Below are 22,873 nucleotides of genomic sequence, written 5' to 3'. Positions count from 1 at the left end.
TAGCATGGGAGGGGAGTGAAGGTTTAAAAATTATCTACTGGGTACCCTGTTCAATATCTGGGTGATGGGTACACTAGAAGTCCAATCTCCACCATTACTCATGAAATACCCATGTAACAAATAAGCATATGTACCCTCTGAATCTAAAATTAAAAAAAAAATTCAACATCACTGCTGGCACATAAGAGATAATTAAGTAGTAAACCCTATGTAAATAACAGATAGTTCACAGAATCTGGCTATTTCATGAAAAGCATCTCACGAAGCAGAAATGAGTAGGCCTTTTTTTCAGAAAAAGACAAAGCTGCACTTGATTTATATAATTACAGACTTCACAAATAAATATATTATAAAATACATAAAATTACATACAAAATTTTACATATATTTATAGTTTACATAATTTATTTTCTGAATATAAAAAAAATTTACAATTTACTATTATGACTTTGGAAACCCTTCTGAAGACAAAAGCCATCATTTGAAATCTACGTTTGAGCTTCTGTTACTGGGTCAACAAGTAAAATAGCACCTGAATTGTACATTACAGTTTTTTTTTTTTTTTTAAAGTCCTATATATTATAAAAAGAAGATGATGTGTACATCTAACCTCCCCCACACTCATTATTGGGAATAACAAAAAATTGGTAGGTGAACAAATGATCTGAAAGAAAAGAAATCCTATACAAAAAATAAAGTAACAAAAATAGGTGACTATTGGTTGAAAATGTCACAAAATGAAATCTGCCTAGCCAAGCACTAAGTCAGAGAGTTTTAATTATTTGTATCAGGACCTTTTTAAACTCTTTTTTTTTTTTTTGAGACAGAGACTCGCTCTGTCACCCAGGCTGGAATGCAGTGTTGCAACTTTGGCTCACTGCAACCTCTGCCTCCTAGGTTCAAGCAATTCTCCCACCTCAGTCTACTCAGTAGCTGAGATTACAGGCACATGCCACCATGCCTGGCTAATTTTTGTATTTTTAGTAGAGACAGGGTTTCACCATGTTGGTCAGACTGGTCTTGAACTCCTGGCCTCAATGATCCATCCACCTTGGTCACCCTAAGTGCTGGAATTATAGGTGTGAGCCTCTGCACCCAGCCTAAACTCTTAAAAATTATGCAGAGGCCAGGTGCAGTGGCTTACAACTATAATCTCAGCACTTTGGGAGGTTGCGGCAGAAGGATCACTTGAGGCCAGGAGTTTGCGATAAGCCTGGGCAACATAGTAAGATCCTGTCTCTATATAAAAAATAAATTTTTAAAAATTATGGAGGACCCTAAGAGCTTTTATTATGTAGGTTATGTTCATCAATATTTACCATAATTAATATTAAAACCAAGACTTGTGAATGTATTTATGAGCTCATTTTTTAAAATAAGCCATTTTATGTTTATGTAAATGTATTTTAACAGAAACAGCTATATATGATTTAAAATTTTAAACATTTAGAAAGAAGAGTAGCCCCATTTACATTTTTGCAAATCTCAACATCTTACTGAACAGAAGACAACTAGATACTCATTTATCTTTTTAGACATTCAATTTGTTGCATTATGTTCCTTAGGCAAAAGTACATGGAAAAAAAAAACAGCCTCGCCGGGCGCGGTGGCTCACGCCTATAATCCCAGCACTTTGGGAGGCCGAGGCGGGTGGATCACGAGGTCAAGAGACCGAGACCATCCTGGTCAACATGGTGAAACCCCGTCTCTACTAAAAATACAAAAATTAGCTGGGCATGGTGGTGTGCGCCTGTAGTCCCAGCTACTCGGGAGGCTGAGGCAGGAGAATTGCTTGAACCCAGGAGGCGGAGGTTGCGGTGAGCCGAGATCATGCCACTGCACTCCAGCCTGGGTAACAAGAGCGAAACTCTGTCTCAAAAAAAAAAAAAACACAGCCTCACAGTGACATCAAACCACAAAAAAGAAAACCTCATAAATGCCTCTAAGAGGGACTCAGGGACTCCCAGAAGTCCACAAACCACACTCTGAGAACCACAACACTAAGTATATGGTAGCTGCTCAATAAACTTAGCGATTGATACGGAAATAACAAAAGCAGTTATGAGACAAGTACTTAAAAAGCATGCTTACTATACTGCTAGGGTGTAAAGGATTAACATGATATATACAGTGTAAAACTCGTATTTTACAACTCAAGGAGACAGAATAAAATCACCTTCATATAGCAAATAGCCACATTCTTAGACATACCCCAATAACAACTGTCTCTCAAAATGGAAGATACTTTTAACCCTTTGCCCATTTAGAAAAAAAACGTGTAGCTTGCTGCCAGCACTCATTTAATTTTACATAAACATGCTCACTGAGGCTGAAGCAAACCTGATCTTCAATGTAAAAATAAAATATAAAAACTGTTCTTGGAGTTATTATTATTTTTTTAGAGACGTTGTCTTGCTCTGTTGCCCAGGCTGGAGAGCAATGGTACAATCTCGGCTCACTGCAACCTCCACCTCCTGGGTTCAAGTGATTCTCCTGCCTCAGCCTCCCAAGTAGCTGGGATTACAGGTGCGTGCCACCACGCCCAGCTAACTTTTTGTATTTTTCTTAGAGACAGGGTTTCACCGTGTTAGCCAGGATGGCCTCAATCTCCTGGCCTTGTGATCCACCTGCCTCAGCCTCCCAAAGTGCTACAAATACAGGTGTGAGCTACTGTACCCAGCCTCTTGGAGTTACTTCTAAACAGAACATCAGAATTGTATGAATCATCAGAGTTGTCTATTTTAAAAAAAATCAGATTCATCAAATGAATCTTTGGCCACCAACTGTTTGAGAACGACATTAACATCATGTGCAGGAATGCTATTTTCTAGGATTTGACATTTTCAGCAATGAAGAATTACTGTATTTTGTAAATGAAAATACCACTCCTAACACCAGAATGCTATACATAGAATGATGTCTTTTGTTTCCAAAGTCAATATGCTATAGCAATGCGAAAATAATGGTAAAAACTGGGTATTTTGTGGCAAAGTTATCTCAGGGTAAACACTGACCGTAAGCACTACTGGTGAGTATTCTCAGGATAGAGAGGAAAAGGGTTAAAAATGGCTGCATCGGTTGGGTGCAGTGGCTCATGCCTGTGATCCCAGCACTTTGGGAGGCCAAGTCGGGCAGATCATCTGAGGTCAGGAGTTTAAGACCAGCCTGGCTAACGCGGTGAAATCTTGTTTCTACTAAGAATACAAAAAATTAGCCAGACGTGGTGGTGCGAACCTGTAATCCCAGCTATTCAGGAGGCTGAGGCCGGAGAATCACTTGAGCCCGGGAGGTAGATGATGCAGTGAGCTGAGATCACGCCACTGCACTCCAACTTGGGCAACAAAAGCAGAACTTCATCTCAAAATAAATAAATTAATAAATAAAATAGTTGCATCATCTATATATATATAGAGAGAGAATAGGCAAATTCATAAATAGAATAGTGGTTACCAGGACCTACAAGGAGGGAACATGGGGAGTTATTGTTCAATGGGTTCAGAGTTTCTGTTTGGGATGATGAAAAAGTTCTGGAAATGGATAGTGGTGACTGTTGCATAACACTGCAAATATACTTAATGTCATTGAATTGCACACTTAAAAATTGTTAAAATGGTGAATTTTACGTTATGTATATTCTACCTTAATTTTAGAAAACAAATATTAAATATTTTAAAAAACTGAAACATAGACCACATAAAAATATACAAGGTTGGCCGGGCACAGTGGCTCATGCCTGTAATCCCAGCACTTTGGGAGGCTGAGGCATGTGGATTGCCTGAGCTCAGGAATTCGACACCAGCCTGGGCAACACGGTGAAACCATCTCTACAAAAAATACAAAAAATCAGTCGGGCATGGCAGTGCACACCTATGGTCCCAAATACTCAGGAGGCTAAGGCAGGAGAATCGCTTGAACTTGGGAGGTGGAGGTTGCAGTGAGGCAAGATTGCGCCACTGCATTCCAGCCTGGGTGACAGAATGAGCGAGACTCCATCTCAAAAAACAAACAAACAAACAAACAAAAAGGCTGCCCTGAAACCACAAGATTTAAAGTAGTAATGTCTTTTGTTTACTTTAAATGTACTTAATGGTACATTTAAACAAAATAAATCTTTCAAAAAATAGAGAGTATGAACACCAGCTTGAACTATTAAGGGAACTAGATATCTGAAAAATGGAATTGTGAAGAATATCTTATTACTTACCTGCAACATGCTGACTATCTCAACTTTGTTGAAGAAAATAAAAGACGTGAGAGTAGAAAGAAAATTCTCTTCAAAAACAGATGGTGTGGGCAAAATAATGTCCTGAATGTACTGTACCCTGTAAGTCTGATGTATTTTTTGCCTTAGTTCAGAGTCTGTTATTGGTATAACTTCCTTAAACTTTGCAGTTTTGGTCAAGAATTCTCTATGTCTTTTCGGCTGAGCCAAAGCAGGGTCATATTCAAGGCATCCCACGACATCCATGATACACTCATCAGAAAACATTACCTCAAAAAGAGTTGCCTTATTTAGAAATAAGATTCCTCTAATAATTTCATACAAATGGTGTAAGCCTTCAGTGTTTTCTAGGTTCTCACAAGCTTGGAACAGCTGCAGTAGTTTTTTAATATAGCCTTCATTTTCCAGGGCGAGAGCCAGCTTTTCCCGACGGATAGGTGAGGAGAGCACTGAGGTAACTAAGTCAGCAATCTCTTCAAGTTTATTGAGTTCACATGTGGGCAGGTCAATCAGATGACTAGTTTCAGGCATTTCTTCAAATCGTTCTTCTTCGGATTCATCAATGAGGTCCTGTGTGACTTCCACTGATGGGTCTTTACCTTGAACCTAAAAATATCCAAGTATACAGCTAATTACCTTAAAATACAAAAGAATTCAAAATTTTGGAAATCAAATCCCTGACCATTGAATTTAAGTAAATATTATACAAAGAATAAATACTAACAGTCACTATTTATTATTATTATTATTTTCTGAGATGGAGTCTCGCTCTCTCCCCCAGGCTGGAGTGCAGTGGCAAGATGGAGTCTCACTCTCTCCCCCAGGCTGGAGTGCAGTGGCACAATCTTGACTCACTGCAACCTCCGCCTTCTGGGTTCACACAATTCTCCTGCCTCAGCCTTCCGAGTAGCTGGGATTACAGGCGTCTACCACTATGTCCAGCTAATTTTTCGTATTTTTAGTAGAAACGGGATTTCACCATGTTGGCCAGGCTGGTCTTGAACTCCTGACCTCATGATCCACCCGCCTCGGCCTCCCAAGGTGCTGGAATTACAGGCGTGAGCCATCATGCCTGGCCTATTATTATTATTATTTTTTGAGACGGGGTTTCACCATGTTGGTCAGACTGGTCTTGAACTCCCGATCTCCGGTGATCTGCCCACCTTGGCCTCCCAAAGTGCTGGGATTACAGGCGTGAGCCACCATGCCCGGCCTATTATTATTTTTAATAGAAACAGGATCTAGCTCTGATGCCCAGGCTGGGGTGCAGTGGTGTGATCACAGCTCACTGTCACACTAAATTCCTGGGCTCAAGCAATCCTCCTGCCTTTGCCTCCTAAGTGCCTGAGACGACAGGCATGTGCCACTACACCTAGCTAACATTTTACTTTTTGTGGAGACAGTGTCTACTGCCTCAGATACCTAAAGTGCTGGGATTACAGTCGTCAGCCACTGTGCCTGGCCTAGACTTCACTTTTAATTAGTAGTCACTGGCCAGGCACAGTGGCTTACGGCTGTAGTCCCAGCACTTTAGGCAACTGAGGCAGGTGATCACTTGAGATCAGGAGTTCAAAACCAGCCTGGGCAACATGGTGAAGCCCCGTCTCTACTAAAACTACAAAATTTAGCCAGGAATGGTGGTATATGCCTGTAGTCTTAGCTACTTGGGCGGCTGGGGCAGGAGAATTGCTTGAACCTGGAAGGTGGAGGTTGCAGTGATCTGAGATCACATAACTGCACTCCAGCCTGGGTGACAGAGTAAAAGTTGGTCTCAAAAAAAAAAAAAAAAAATAATAAAAGGTGAAGTCTAGTAGGGGAAAATACACAAAATTTAGGTTCAATTATTTGAATCTAAATAAGTGACTACATATAATTTCACATATGAAATTCCCAACCTATAAGTTGAAGTTATCTCTGATCTCTGATAACCTGGATATTTCAGCTGATATTATATAGATTTATGAAGCTAAGTTATGTAATAACCACACAGTTATTTAATAATTTCACTACACCTAATAATTCTGAATTTCATAGGAGGTAATTTTTCTGTTTATCCTCAAAAATCACTAATTATCACTCTTAAAGCAAACTATCACATCATCTTTGGCTTGACAAGGACACTACTGTAGAGTTCAAACCAAAAAACCTATTCCTCTATATTCAGAGTGAGAAAATACAGTCTCCTCCCTCAAATTACTTTTGAAGTTGACTTCTGAAAAAATATTTGCTTTTGCCATGAACCTAAAACTACTCTAAAAAAATACTCTGGGCCGTGCGGTAGTTCACACAGTAATCCCAGCACTTTGGCAGGCCGAGGCAGGTAGACTGCCTGAGGTCAGGAGATTGAGACCAACCTGGCCAAAATGGTGAAACCCCCATCTCTGCTAAAAATACAAAAATTAGCTAGGTGTGGTGGCATGTGCCTTAAGTCCTGGCTACTTGGGAAGCTGAGGCAGAAGAATCACTTGAACCTGGGAGGCGGAGGGTGCAGTGAGCCAAGGTCGCACCGTTGTACTCTAGCCTGGGCAACAAGAGGAAAACTCCATCTTAAAAAAAAAAAAAAAAAAAAAAAAAGAGAGAAAGAAAAAAAAATCTGGTTTTTAAAAATCAGGCATTCATTTAACATCTATGATAAAGCCCCCAAGTTCTAATATCTAGATAAAAATCACAACATAACAAACAACTAACGGTTTTATGATTCAGGTTGACAGCTCAAGATAAGCATGGCTAACATAAATTTTCTACAAAAAATTACTCAACAACAAAAAATGTTCAGAGGCACAAGAATCGCTTATACCCGGGAGCCAGAGGTTGCAGAGAGCCACGATCACGCCACTGAACTCCACCCTGGGTGACAGTCTCAAAAAACAACAAAGTTTAGAAATTTCCTCTTCACGAAATTTTTCTAATTCCTAAGCCAGGTGTGTGGCACGCACCTGTAGTCCCAGCTACTTGGGAAGCTGAGACAGAAGGATCGCTAGAGCATGGGAGTTCCAGGCTGCAGTGAGCTGTGATTTTGTCACTGTACTCTAGTCTAGGCAACCGAGTGAGACCCTGTCTCAAAAAGGTAATTCTGGCCAGGCATGGTGGCTCATGCCTGTAATCCCAGCACTTTGGAAGACCGAGGAAGGTGGATCACTTGGGGTCAGGAGTTCAAGACCAGCATGACCAACATGGTGAAACCCTGTCTCTACTAAAAATACAAAGATTAGCTGGGTGTGGTGGCATGCACCTGCAATCCCAGCTACTTGGGAGGCTGAGGCAGGAGAATCGCTTGAACCCAGGAGGCAGAAGTTGCAGTGAGCTGAGATCGCACCATTGTACTCCAGCCTGGGTGACAGAGCAAGACTGTCTCAAAAAATAACATTAACATAAAATAAATAGAATAGAAAGAAATAAAATAAATTACATTCCCTTCCAGCCTGGTCCCTGAATGACTCTGATGAGTAGGGCCCCTTCCCCAATTGGTCAAACAGCATTAAGGAGAAATCAACTTTTGTTATGGCAAGCCATTGACATTTTAGGATCATATTACTACAACACAATCTGATCATAACATCTTAAAGACAGCCAATGAACTGTGCTATACGGGTTCACCATAAATTCACACTATCAATAGGGTTTTTCAATTAAAGTTCTCTATTCCATAATCCTATTGTCGTCCCTTATAGCTGCTACTTTAAATTTTTTTTTTTACTTCCCAACTTCTCAAACATTACATTCACCTTTAAGTCTCAGAAGATGTGAAGGCTTCTTCCTTTGACTAAAAAGTCCAACAGTACTCAACTTTCTCTAACATTTCTCCATCTCACAACTTACCTTCAGGCATTTCCTTCATTGATTCAAAGAAAATGTCCATACCATCTCTTAAGGTTAACATTTTGAAAGGTAATTCTATACTTAATGCTTTCTGAAAGCTCAACATATAAAAATTATCTTGGCTCTTGTTTTTATAATTTCTTTCTCTCCAATGGTTCCTTCTATTTCATCATTCTCCATTCCCTTTAAGACACTCTGAACTCTCTGAACAATCAAACTTTTGCAGAAAAACTGTTTTGTACTATTTCTTATTGTAAGAGATTAAGAAATAACTAAGTAATATGGCTCTTAATAAAAATGAAATTGTTCTTTCAAAGATCAGCAATGACTTCCCAGAACTGAAAAACTAAAACATGACATATGATTTTGTGAAATATCATGCAGTAGTTCATGCAGTAGTTTGGAGCAAAAACTATATATTCAGCAACATGCATGGATTTAAAGGAGTACTGTGTTGTGCAATAAAGAGTTAACTTTTCTGGACCATCAGAGTGGCTGCATCTAATATCTCTTCCAAAGGTGGACAAGTTTGAATAAAAATCAATGACAAGAATAAAAATAAAATAAAATAAAAATCAATGACAAATGGATAGAAGAAACAGTAACAGAGAGCAAAGGAATGAAAAAATGAGTAATGTAGCAAAGAAAATCCAGTATTAATATTGGTGCCTAAGCTGGGCACTGTGGCTCATGCCTGTAATCCCAACACTTTGGGAGGCTGAGGTGGGTGGATCACGAGCTCAAGTGTTCAAGATCAGCCTCTGAAACATGGTGAAACCTCACCTCTACAAAAAATAAAAAAAATTAGCCAGGCATGGTGGCACAGATCTGTAGTCCCAGTTATTAGGAAGGCTGAAATGGGAGAATCCCTTGAGCCTGGGAGGCAGAGGTTGCAGTGAGCCGAGATCCCACCACTGCACTCTAGCCTGGGGAGAGCCAGACCATGTCTCAAAAAAAAACCCCCAAAAACATTGATGCCTCAAGAAAGGCTGAAGGCAAGTGATGACACTGTCTCTTAGCTCAGTTCCTGGAAGGGTGAAGCAATAGGTCTGCCAAAAGCAACCCTCCTCTTAGAACCTAACAAAGTCAAATGGGAGCCTGTAAGCTCTGAAGAGTGACGCTGCTCTCGGAAACATTTTGTCATACACTATGAGGATAAACCAGACCAACTGTTAATGGCTAAGTGGGATTCTAGTAATATGCCAGGTTATATCTACTACCATACTATGATACGGTGTAATACTATTATTGTTGATTCAACCACCTCATCTACATAAATCTTACGGTAATACTCTTAGAGATGATCAAATGTATTGGGAGATTGAGTTAAAGCATCCAGAGGATATAATGCTGATAGAAAAATCACTGGCCAATGCGGCAATTATTTGAACAATAAAAATAAACTAAGGAAAAAGAAAGTCACCGGCCCTACAGAATCATGGTCTGAAACCTAAGAGAAAAAAAGAAAAAAAAAAACAACTGGACTGACAAAAAACTGGATTTTGTTGCCTATCAGTTTCTACAGTATACAGTTCTGTATAAGTTTATCATAAGGTACAATCTGCAGATCAAGGAGAATAAGAAATCAAAGTAGCACAAAAACGTAAAAGTTCTGTCATGATTTTATAGGAAAAGTTAGTTGTTTCTTTAAACCTATCTCTATTCCATACTGGCCCCAAATGCTAGGCATATTCATACTGATATTATTTTTCCATCTGTGGGAGCATCTATGCTAAATGTAGATGCTCGTACGAATATGATCATTTTGGTGTAAGAGAGTCTTTGTCAAGGAATGGCCTGTGCAGTAAAGGACTGACCTTGCCAAAGGAAAAGTCTGGCCCTTGTCTAGTTTCAGAGAGGTAAACTTTGAGCACTCAGAATATCCTGCTTCATAATAGTGTTTTTGTTTTCCTGGGGGCCTCCACCTATGCCAGACATGCTATGCTAACAAGTGGTTTACAGTGGGGGCCTTGGACCCCAAGATATCTTTGACCTCTGGAGGTGCTGGAATAAGGTCAGCCATACAGGCAGTCAGCCATGCTTATGTGAACCCTAATCCCCAGTGAAAACCCTAGAAACAAAGGTTTGGGTAAACTCTCTAGTTGGCAATACTGAATGTGTGCGGCCGTATATCACTGCTGGGAGAAGTAAGTGCTGTCTGCATGATTCCACTGGGAGACAGAATTGGAAGCTGAAGCCTTAAACTCTCCTAGACTCTACCCTATGCACCTTTTCCCATTGGTGATTTGAATCTGCATCATTTTGCTATAATAAACTGTAACTATGAGTGTAACAGGTATGCTGAATGCTGTGAGTCTTTCCAATGAATTATGGAAATTGAGAGTGGTCTTAGAGACCTCCTGAACTACCTAAGTGAAAATAGTAATAAATTTCCACAAAAATTTCTAGAACAAATACCTTTTTTTTTTTTTTTTTTTTGAGACAGAGTCTTATTCTGTCACCCAGGCTGGAGTGCAGTGGCACAATCTCAGCTCACTGCAACCTCCACCTCCCAGGTTTGAGTTACACACCTGCCTCAGGCTCCCTAGTAGATGGGACTACAGGCACGCGCTACCACACCCAGTTTATTTTTGTATTTTGAGTAAAGACAAGGTTTCACCGTGGTAGCCAGGCTAGTCTTGAACTCCTGAACTCAGGTGATCTGCCCACCTTGGCCTCCCAAAGTGCTGGGATTACAGGTGTGAGCCACCGTGTCCAGCTGGACAAATATATTTATATCCAAGAACATATATTAAAAAGTAGGTGTTGACATATGGGGGCGGGGTGGTAGGATGGGACAAGGTATAATCTAATATAGTAATCACTAGAATAAATTATCCACCACATAAATCTATGTTCTAGCAGATATGTAAATAACACTCTAGTTCTAAATTAAAGATGTTTATCTTCTGCAAATCTAAAACTATTCTAAAACAAAAGGTTTCTTTTAAAAAATTCTAGTTACTTAAGAGTTACCACATATTCTACATATCCTGCTACATTATAAGTTCTACATAAACTGAATTCATGAATACTGTTGATCATTAGTGCCTGGTACGGTATTCATAAACATTAGGTAAACGTATGACCAAGTATTTATTTTTTAAAGCTAAAAGCCTGGCTTAATCTTCTTTTAGTTTGTTTATAGTACCTGCCATTCTATAATATAAGGTATTAATTATGAGCATATGCTATAAAAATCTAAAGTGGTAAAATAAAACTATGACAAAATTTATAAAAAATTTAAAATAATTTGTTGTAGAATATAAACAATTTCAAGTTAAATTATCAAGTCTCACACTAAGACACTCTCTCTCCACATCCTAATACATACATTTGAAGTAAAAAGGAAACAAAAATTCAAGAAAAGATGCAAATGTTAAGTTAAATATTAAAAAAAAAAAAACTTACCTGGCATATTTTTTCCCAGATCTCATCACAGCCAGCTTTTTCCTGAAAACTCAGAGCCAAATCATAGTTCTCTGCTTCTGACCAAACAATTAATGTATCCTGTTTAAAAATAAATGTTTCTACATCATCATACTAGAAAAGAAATATCTACAAAGTATAAATAAAAATCAAGAGGACTGGAAACAGCACAGCAATGACAAATGCCTGGGATAAGGGCAATTAATGTATATTTGATTGGCATTATTAGTAATACATGGGCAATAAAATAGTAACTTTGGTACTAAAAATGACATTGAGCAATTTTCCAAAACAAAAAAATATTAAAACAGGTTAGTAGGCTCTGATTCATGTTACCCAAATTAAATTTATAAAAAGGCTAGCCATTCTTGGCCAAAACTGTAACATAGAAATTCCAACCATCTACTTTCTGTTGATTGCAGAAAACCAGCTGTTCCATTCACTAACCACCTACGTATTTATCCTTCCCTTTGAGTTGGTTAAAAGTGAGCTAACTAATACCCGAAAATAGGTTAAGGCTTAACTCTATTTTTGCCTTCTTTTTTTAAATCTGGAAAAGACTTCAGGATCTTAAGAAATGCAACACCATGGTGAAACAAAGCTATCTGCTCTTATTTACAAGAGCTTCCAACAGCCCCCAGTTCAGTACCTTAGGCTGTAGAAAAATTAGCCCAAGGTTTAGGTAAGCAGTCTCCTAGAATGTCTTCAATTATATGCCTACCAAAAGGTTAGTCATGCTAGAAGGTTGTCAACCCTTGTATTAGAAACTAAGGTTTAGATTTAAAACAAAACACACACACACACACACACACACACACAAATATACATATATATATTCTGTTGTTGTTGTTCCCCCCCCCCACACACACAAATATACATATATATATTCTGTTGTTGTTGTTCCCCCTTGAAACAGGGTCTCGCTCTGTCACCAAGCTAGAGTGTAGGGGTACAATCATGACTAACTGTAGCCTTGACCTTCGAGGCTCCAGCAATCCTCCCACCTCAGCCTCCCAAGTAGCTGGGACTACAGGTATACAAACTATGCCACACTAAGTTTTTGTAGAGACAGAGTTTCACCATTTTGCCCAAGTTGGTCCGGAACTGCAATTCCTGGGCTCTAGTGATCTGCTCGCCTCAACCTCCCAAAGTGCTGGGATTACAGGTGTGAGCCACTGCACCCAACCTCCACACACATTTTTAAACACTAAAAACACTGCAATACTCAAATGAAATAAACAATCTTTTAAGGATATATAACAAAGTTTAATATGGCTAAAACTTTTTCAAAAAAATACACACAAATTGAGTTTATAGTCTACCAAAAATATAATCTATAAAACACCTTATATTTAATAATGTTTGTTTAGTACTTATAAATATTATGACCTGACATGATGAAATAAAAACTAAAAGTCATCACCAGATCAAAGATAAAGTTTTGAAAATGGGAACATTTCAGTACTTACTGGCTTTAAACAGTAAATGAAAAATATTCTTTAATTAATTAAGGCCTCAGATTAATATTTCTTATTTTCTGTGTAATCAGGTAAAAATAGCTAGAGATCTGTGCGCTACCTTCTTCCTGGTTATTCTTTCTGGAAGAACAACTTGCTACCAGAGTTAGCCTAAAATTCTATCAAGTCACTCCTTTGCTTAAAATCTTTCAGTTTCAGCCAGGCGCAGTGGCTCACGCCTGTAATCATAGCACTTTGGGAGGCCAAGGCAGGCGGACCACGAGGTCAAGAGATCAAAACCATCCTGGCCAACAAGGTGAAACCCCATCTCTACTAAAAATACAAAAATTAGTTGGGTGTGATGGCACACGCCTGTAGTCCCAGCTACTTGGAGGCTAAGGCAGGAGAATCACTTGAACCCCGAGGCAGACGTTGCAGTGAGCCGACATCGTGCCACTGCACTCCAGCCTGGTGACAGAGTAAGACTTTGTCTCAAAACAAACAAACAAAAAAACCCTTAGTGTCTCTTATCATCCACAAAAGTTTTTAAACATTTTTTTAAAAAACCAGAACCCCTTCTACAGACAAAAATTTACTGAGAACCTCCATATATAAAAAAGATAAAAACAGAGCTACTCTGGTCAGCACTGGTTAAAGCATCAGGGTACCCACTCAGGCTCCCTACATTCCAAAGTCATCTTCTTAGGCCTTCCACAAAGTGGCTTCATGAACAGTGATCTCCAAAATATTTTTGACTGCACCTCAATTCACTTATATATTATATACAAGTATATATTAGTATATTAATGCATATAAAATACATGTTGAAATAGAAAAGGCTTATAAGAAGATAACATAGGCAAAATTTTTAAATGTTTGAATTTTAAGACCCAATATACACGGCTCAAGCCTGTAATTTTAGCATTTTGGGAAGCCAAGGCAAGTGGATCACTTGAGCCCAGCAGTTTAAGACAGCCTGGCCAATGCAGTGAGACTCCCATATCTAATTTTTTAAAAAAATTATGTTTAATAACTGAACTTTTTGAGAGGGATAACTTCTTGTCAGATCTATTAAATAACTGTTCCTGTTTTGTCACATGGTCAACAGTTTTTACTAGCAGTAAATATATATTTAACCATTATCTAGTTCATTTGTACTTATATCATTATCAACCCCTTTTAAAGCACATATCCATTTTGTTTGAGTTTACTAAACATTTGCAGTTATTTCCACACATAGGCTACAATAATTCACAAAAGGTGAGTGTGAGAATATAGGAATAAACTGTTTCTCATACTAGTCTCACAACACAAACCACTGCTGTCACCTTCGTCACCAAGAAGTATGGTGATTTCTTCCCACTGATAATCAGTTCCACACTGGACACCAGATGGGTGTTCCCCAATTCACCTTCGACACTGTTTACCTGGAGATAGTGTCAGATCCCACAGTTGAGGGCTCAGTCCTATAAGACTGTCTCCTACTTCTAATGCCAATTGCAAGCATGGGTTGTTTTACCTATGTTTACAACCAAATGCCTATAATCAGCCTTCCCATGACCCCCTCCTTGGATTTGATTAATTTGCTAAAGTAGCTCACAAAACTCAGGGAAACAGTTATATTTACTGGTTTATTATAATATAAAGGATATTTTAAAGGATACAAATGAAGAGGGGCATAGAGCAAGGTATTGGGTAAGAGGCTCAAAGGTTGCATTCCCTCCCTGGGCACATCAACCTCCAAGAACGTCCACTTGGTTATCTGGAAGCTCTCCAAAACCAGTCCTACTGGGCTTTTATGGAGGCTTCATTAAACAGGTATTATTAAATAAATCACTGGCCACTGGTGATTAATAAACCCTCAGCCTCTCTCCCCTCCTGGAGGTTGGGGGATGAGGTTCAAAGCCCCAATCTTCTAATCATGCTTTGGTCTTTCTGGAGACTAGATCTACAGATAGTACTACCTACGGTTAGGCCTATGGATATTACTAACAGAATGAAACCTAAAACCCTTTATCCAGCCATCCAATGCCCTTTCCATTTTGGCTACCATCAATGTTCTGAGAAAAGGTCCAGGTAAACAATAAAATCTGAATTAAGGCAACTGAGCACCTTTTCATCATTACTTTCTTTTGATGTTTTTTTCTTTTCTTCTTCTCTTTTTTTTTTTTTTTTAAATACAGAGTCTCACTCTGTTGCCCAGGTTGGAGTGCAGTGGTGTGATCTTGGCTCACTGCAACCTCCATCTCCAGGGTTCAAGTGATTCTACTGCCTCAGTCTCCTGAGTAGCTTGGATTACAGGAGTGTGCCCCCACACCCAGCTAATTTTTGTGTTTTTAGTAGAGACAGGGTTTCATCATGTTGGCCAGGGTGGTCTTGAACCCCCAACCTCAGGTGATCTGCCCACCATGGGCTCCCAAAGTGCTGGAATTACAGGTGGGAGCCACCGCACCTGGCCCCTCACTCTTGACTTTTTAAATCTGATTTAGTTAAAATACCAGAAACTAAATGGTATTTATATTTAGAGTTCTTTTCCAATGCTGAGGACTGACGTTGGGAAATAGTTAATGGTTACTGATCTTCCTTCTTCCTGATTACCAATACCTGATCCATCGCATGCCCTGTCAATACTACCTTCAATATATATCACAAAATCCATTCATCTCTGTCCATCTCCATCACCTCATTCCAATCCAACATTATCTTTTGCTTGGAGTATGCAGCAATCTCATTTGAGTTTCCCACTTTTTGCTTCTTTTCAATTCCACTGATTGATACTATTATTTTGAGTCATGTCATTGCTCTGCATAAACTCTTCCAAAGCTTTCAACTGCACTTTAAAAATCCCAACTAGGCTGGATATAGAGGCTCATGCCTGTAATCCCAGGACTTTGGGAGGCCAACGGAGAACTGTTTGAGCACAGGAGTTTGAGACCAGCCTGGGCATCATAGTGAGACCTCATCTCTACTAAAAAACATTAGCTGGGTGTGATGGTGTGCACCTGTAGTCCCGGCTACTCAGAAGGCTGAGGGGGAAGGATCACTTGAATCCGGGAGGTCAAGGCTGCAGTGAGATGTGATCATGCCACTGAGCTCTTGCCTGGGAGACAGTCTCATCTCATTTCAAAACTACCCCCACCCCTGAAAAAAATCAAAACTAGATAGTGTCCAGCCCAGAAGCAGCACTCAATGAGGTATTTCTGGATGAATGAGCAAACGTAGTCATATCAACAAGACTCAGTCTTGAGCTCTGTTCTCTTCTCAATTTATAGCTACCACCTCAAAGGAGGTCACCTTGCAGCTAAAAATTCATAATCCATTTGATTATTTTAAGGCTGGAGTGTAGATAGCTATTCACAGGTGTGATCATCACGAACTACAGCCTCAAACTCCTGGTCTCAAGCGATCCTCCTACCTCAGCCCCAAAAAGCTGAGACTACTACAGGCACACCAGGCCTTTTATGATTCTTTTTTTTTTTTTTTTTTTTTTTTTGAGATGGAGTCTCGCTTTGTTGCCCAGGATGGAGTGCGGTAGCGTGATCTTGGGTCGCTTCAACCTCTGCCTCCCAGGTTCAAGTGCTTCACCTGCCTCAGCCTCCTGAGTAGCCGGGATTACAGGTGCATGCCACCACACTTGACTAATTTTTGTATTTTTAGCAGAGATGGGGTTTCACCATGTTGGTTAGGCCGGTTTCCAACTCCTGACCTCATGATCTGCCCACCAGCGCCTCCAAAGTGCTGGGATTACAGGCGTGAGCCACCACGCCTGGTTGGTCTTTTATTATCTGAAATTAAAATCTCCTACCAGAAACTCTTACCCTATCTCTGTTCCCAGATGTTCGTTTTAAGACCTTTTCATGGGCTGGGTGTGGTAGCTCATGCCTGCGATCCCAGCACTTTGGGTGGCCAAGGTGGGTGGGCTGCTTGAGCTCAGGAGCTCAAGATCAGCCTCCAGCAACATGGCAAAATCCCATGGCAAAAAATTGGCCGGGCATGGTGTGCACACCTGTAGTCCCAGCTACTCAGGAGGCTGAGTTGGGAGCCTGAGCCTGGGAAGTTGACTGCAGGGAGCCACGGCCGCGCCACTGCACTCCAGCCTTGGCAACAGAACAAAACTGTGTCTCAAAAAAACAAAAACAAAAAACAACTTTCCATTTATTTTACTAATACTTCAAAGCCCGAAAAAACAGAAACAAAAAACATCTTTCCATTTATTTTACTATCACTTCAAAGCCCAAAAGAAAAAAAAAAAAAAAAAAAAAAAAGCAAAGCACAAACCAGTAGTATGCTACTATTTATACCAATAAAAGGGAAAAATATGCGTATATGATTGTACGCATATTTGCTTACGTATGTGTACCTCCAGCAAGATATGGAAGAAACTGGTCATGTGAGTGGCCTCTAGCAAGGGAAACTGTATGGACAGAATCTGGTGTGGGAAAGAGACTTCACTAAATACCTTTAGAATTTTTAACTGGGCTAATATATTATATACTAAAAAGTTTTGTGTGTGTGTGTGTGTTTTTAAATAAACCTCAAACCAAAAGATTAATGTAAACCTGCTTCACTTCCCGCTTCCTGGAAAGAACCATTATTTTCCTGGCCAGACTCAAAAACACTACCAGTGACCTTTGATTCCTTCTCTTTCACATTTAATCATTTACCAAATTTTCCAGCACTTTCTTGAAAATATATTGGAGCTCTGTTCCTTCTTTTCGTGTCCATTTACCATGGTGGAATAGACTTTCATTCTTTGTATCTCAATTACTGCAGAAGGTCTTGCCACTCAAAGCTCTTCTACTCCCTCCCTCCCATTTATTATCCATGATATTGCCACACTTGTATCACGTTAGGCCCCTATTTAAGAACCTATAACATCCCCTTCTAAACCTGTGTATTATCATATTTGGGATTAAGGGGAGGGGAGAAACCTCTGCTGTAAATAGACTTAATACCTTTTGTAGCAGGTATATTTCCTTCCTTATCACAATTCCTTCCACTACCAACACCAAAAATGAAGTTTTTCTTAATGATTCCAGCTTACATTAACCTCTTCCTTAATTTTCTACCGCTCAAATCTGTGGAATACAAGTTTGCTTTTTACATTTTGTGTTGGCACACACCTGCTGTATAATCTTAGTCAAGGATCTTACCCTTTCCGTACCTTTGTTGCCCCATGTGTGAAATGCTTTCACTGGCTTTCAGTGAAGGCTGTGGTAAAACACTGTAGCAGCTATCTTATTATATCATTCTATATCTGTTTCACCTGTTACATCTTGCTTCCAAATAAAACTGCAATGAGAATTTAACTAAACCCAGTAATGCACAATTGTGTTAAATATACATTCCTATGACTCTGTTTTTTTTTTTTTTTTTTTTTTTTTTTTGAGATAGTCTTGCTCTATTGCCCATGCTGGAGTGTGGCAGCAAAATTACAACTCACTGTAGCACTGACCTCCTGGGCTCAAGTGATCCTCCCACCTCAGCTTCCCAAGTAACTGGGACTACAGGTGTGTGTCACCAGGCCCAGCTAATTTACTTTTATAGTTTTTTGTAGAGAGTCTCACTATGTTGTCAGGGTGGTTCTGAACTCCTGAAGTGATCTTCCTGCCTCATTCTCCCAAAGTGTTAAGACTACAAGTGTGAGCAACTGTTCCTAGTATGTCTCTTGTTTTTTTATTATTATTTTTTAAAGATATGTTGCCCAGGCTGGGGTGCAATGGCTATGCACAGGCACAATCATAATGCATTACAGCCTCAAACTGCTGGCCTTAAGTGATCCTCCAGCCTCAGCCTCCCGTGTAGCTGGGACTACAAGCACCATACCTGGCTTTGACTCTGCTTTCAATTTTTGTATCAGTGGGACTGATTTTAAGTAATCTAAAATTTTTGTCACACATATCAAGTATGTTATTTCATGTTCTATCATATAATGATTCTCTTCTCCTTCCAACACGTTTAAATGCTTAAGTTTATTGGGTAAGTACATCTTCCATTAACTACTTCAGTATTGTGCACAGTAAGGAAGAAAGTGATGTGAATCAATGACTTTTCAATATTCAGTCATATGACACTGAACTTGATTCATTCTAACTCCTTTTAAGCTCACTATTCGGTACTTCATTTTTGATGGAAAAGATGTATCTCGAGCACACAATTTAGTAGTTGGCTCATTTTAGAACTGTAATGTTAAAAGAAGAAAATTTATTCAATTTTTTTTTTTTTTGCAGTGGCATGATCACGGTTTACTATAGTCTCGACCTTTCAAGCTCAAATGACCCTCCCATCTCAGCTCTCGAAGTAGCTGGCACTATAGGCATGCACCACCGTACCTGGCTAATTTTTGAATTTTCTTTTTTTTGTAGAGACAGTGATATTGCTATGTTGTGCAGCTGTTCTCACCTGAGCTCAAGGAATCCTCCTGCCTAGGTCTCCCAAAGTGCTGGGACTACAGGTGTGAGCCACCATGCCTGGCATAGTCAATGTATTTTAATACAGCAAAATGGCCTATAAACATCTCATTCGCTTACTCATTAAGTTTTTAATAAAAAACTCACTAACGGAAACAAAAATTTTTTTTTTAACTCATTACTATAGTCCCAGCTACTGGAGAAGCTGAGGTGAGAGGATCACGATCACCTGAACCTAGGAGTACGAGTTCAGCCTGGACATCACAGCAAGATCCCATCTCTGAAAAATTTTTTTAAAAAAAATTTAACTCCTCTAATCAACTACAGACTTCATGTAAAATTTGGAAATTAATAACTTTCTAGACTACTTTATTGAATAACCTAAACGATGCCTTTTACAAAGGATAATTCTAACAAACGTAGAAAAATATTACTTATTTAGAAATCCCAATTTGTGTAACTTCAAAAAACTATAATTTAGGCTGAATACAGTGGCTCACACCTGTATTCCTAACACCTTCGGGGTGCTGAAGCATAAGGATCACTTGAGGCCAGGAATTGAAGATCAACCTGGGCAACATAGTAAGACTCCATCTCTACAAAAACCAAAAGAAAAAAGTTTTTTAATAAAATATATATATTTAAAGTGCAAATTTAGCCTGGACAACATGATACCCCATCTTTAACATTTTTTTTTTTTTTTAAATTAGCCTAGTGTGGTGGCTCATGAAGGCTGAACTGCAGGATCGCTTGAGCCCAGAAGGTTGAGGTTGCAGTGAGCTGTGATCACACCTGTACTCCAGCCTAGGTGACAGAAGAAGACCCTCTCAAAAAATTATTTTTAAAAGTGCAAATTGAAGATTTGGGTGAAAATGTAAAAAACCATATACATTACAAAGAAACTAAATTTAACATAACTCCTAAGTGGCCCTATGATTTCAATTAGAAAAGTGAACTCAATTTAAACAAAAATAAACAGGTAATCTCATTTATACTAGTTTTTCATTCTTCTACACTGTGTTTCCATATTCTTCTCATTACCAGAGATTTCTTATATATGTCAATGGTACATAGCAAAAAAACAAACAAAAAAACCCACAATTTTAAAAAGCCCAAATAGTATATTATTTGTAATTACAGAAAACATTTCCAAATGGTGTAATTTTTTTAAATACAAGTTTTTCTCCAATACTTTATACTTAGTGTATACAAAAATGCTAATTATCTAGAACTAATTTTTTAGTGCAGTAACATTATACACGAAATTATCTACATGTCCTAATGATTCTAAAGTATTCAGAGAACCACTGTGTATTTTTAACTTTCGTTGGGCGACTACAAACCTACTCCATAATGTGATCTTTCCAACAGCTAAAGGGTCTTATATACAATCTGAGAAGAATCCATTATTATAACTAAATTTGTAGGGAACTATTTATGACTTAGTTACATTTAATAAAAAGTTCCTGATAATTTTATATTTACGCAGATAAGGGAAATATGGTTAAAAAAAATTAGTATTTCTTTTCCCACAAAGCAGCAAGCAAACAAAAATAAACCAAAAGTGATTATCTGGTAAAAATTCAGTATAAAGACAAAGAACTGCCCAGCTGACTTAAAAATTAAATTTACTTAAATGTCTACCTTAAAATGTCTAAGGTATAGGCAACATCTTCAGATTTTCAATTCAGGACAAATGTTTAATTTGCTTCTCCATCAAAAAAGACACACAATATTTTCTAAACAAAGAAAAAAACTATTAATTGAATATTGAAAATTTTAAAGTATTTCAAAGAACTGATTAAGAATGTGTTGTATACATAAAACAATTGTTTAACAGTAAGACTTTGTATTAATAAGCTGCACAACAGACAAAATTTTATTCCTCCAACTATGAAGTACTTGTTTCTGGGCATCCAAATTTTCATAAACCTTGAAGAAAGTGGGCACTGTTGCTGTAAATGTAATCCTAAAATAATTTATCTTCCTTCAAAAATCTCTGCCATTGTGACTTTACATGCTACACACACAAAATACCTGGAAATAATTCAAATGTATAACAACAGATGTATGTCATACATAAGAATACTATACAGAGTTTAAAAAGAAAACTAGATCTACATTGTTAACATGAACAAATATTCAAAATGAATGTGTGAAAAATGCAAGCTGCAGAATACATGTAAAAGTACGATATCAACTGTGTAAAGTTTAAAAACACACAACAGACTACATATTATTTATGGATACATACATATGCAGAAAAGGTATAAAAGCATGTACACAAAGAATACACATCAACTTCAGAATAGTGGTTACCTATGCAGAGGATGGAGAATGGAGAGAACGGGATGGATACAAACAAGCTTTAACTCTATCCATAATGTTCAATATTACAAAAGTATTTGAAACAGTATGATATAATGTTAACATTGTTAAATCTGGTGGTGTTACAGTAGATCCCCATTATTCTCTGTATTTTTCAATTTTAATATATTTCATAAAAATAAAAACATTCACAGAATGTAAAGGTTGAATCACCACTATCATTTTCAGCTTAATCAGGCATGCTAAAACACAACACACATTTTCTTTCCCAAATAAAACAACAGATATTAACAGAAGATGGTACATAATTGGCAATGTACACTTTTACAACAATTAAAGAGCAGAATTTAATGTTTCTACTTCAAAACCTCTATCTTAAGTCAAAGGATTTAATTTCACACCACAAACAGGCTTTCTTAAGAGTATCCCTTTGAATTTTCTTTTACGTCATTTCCTTTAAACGTGAGTCAGAATAAAAGGTTTCATATACAAGGTATAGAAGAGTCTTGGCTAACTATAGTTAAATAATACTAATACATCATAATCTAATATAAACTGACAGTGGTTCAACTCAAAAATGGTGATAATTATCACCAGTACAAAAACTCATTTTTCAGTCTGAAACTTTTAACCTGCAAGAGAAATACACATGATCTTTGTTTACTAAACATGTTTTTTTCTTGTCAGGAAAGCTTTCCCACCTTTGTCAGATTAATACTTCCTTGATCACAGATGAAGTCTTTCAAATTAAAGATAAACAACTACTTGCCTGTTGTTTCTGATATGCAGTATTTGGATTTATCTTTGATTCCAAGAGTAGTGATCCTGAAAGATAAAAAACAATAATATATCATAAGTCTCAAATGATAAAACCCTATAAAAATAAGAATACACATTAAGGCTTGGGCATGGTGGCTCATGCCTGTAATCCCAACACTTTGGGAGGTCGAGGCGGGCAGATCACAAGGTCAAGACATCGAGAACATCCTGGCAGACACAGTGAAACCCCGTCTCTACTAAAAATAAAAAACTCAGCTGGGAGTGGTGACATGGGCCTGTAGTCCCAGCTACTGGGGAGGCTGAGACAGGAGAATCGCTTAAGAGAGGGGAGGAGGTTGCAGTGAACTGAGATTGCGCCACTGCACTCCAGGCTGGTGGCAGAGCAAGACTCCGTCTTAAAAAAAAAAAAAAAAAAAAAAAAAAAAAAA

At 38.3% G+C, this 22,873-nt stretch overlaps 1 protein-coding gene across 6 annotated transcripts in view; it reads right to left on the bottom strand.

The window, feature by feature from the left end:
- PPP4R3B (protein phosphatase 4 regulatory subunit 3B) overlaps positions 1 to 22,873 on the bottom strand; it is a 70,643-nt gene that overhangs the window by 45,742 nt on the left and 2,028 nt on the right. For all 6 annotated transcript variants that reach the window (XM_032292085.1, XM_032292086.1, XM_032292087.1 and 3 more), the window contains exons 2-4: positions 22,435 to 22,490; positions 11,453 to 11,551; positions 4,205 to 4,828 (exon numbers count right to left, since the gene is read on the bottom strand). In XM_032292085.1, the coding sequence (XP_032147976.1) occupies positions 4,205 to 4,828; positions 11,453 to 11,551; positions 22,435 to 22,490 (779 nt within the window). The remainder of the gene's footprint in view (positions 1 to 4,204; positions 4,829 to 11,452; positions 11,552 to 22,434; positions 22,491 to 22,873) is intronic.

Source organism: Sapajus apella, unplaced genomic scaffold (assembly GCF_009761245.1).
Source record: "Sapajus apella isolate SASKATOON/1434 unplaced genomic scaffold, GSC_monkey_1.0 scaffold26, whole genome shotgun sequence".
Classification (NCBI taxonomy): Eukaryota; Metazoa; Chordata; class Mammalia; order Primates; family Cebidae; genus Sapajus; species Sapajus apella.
This window is presented reverse-complemented; position numbering and strand designations above follow the sequence as displayed.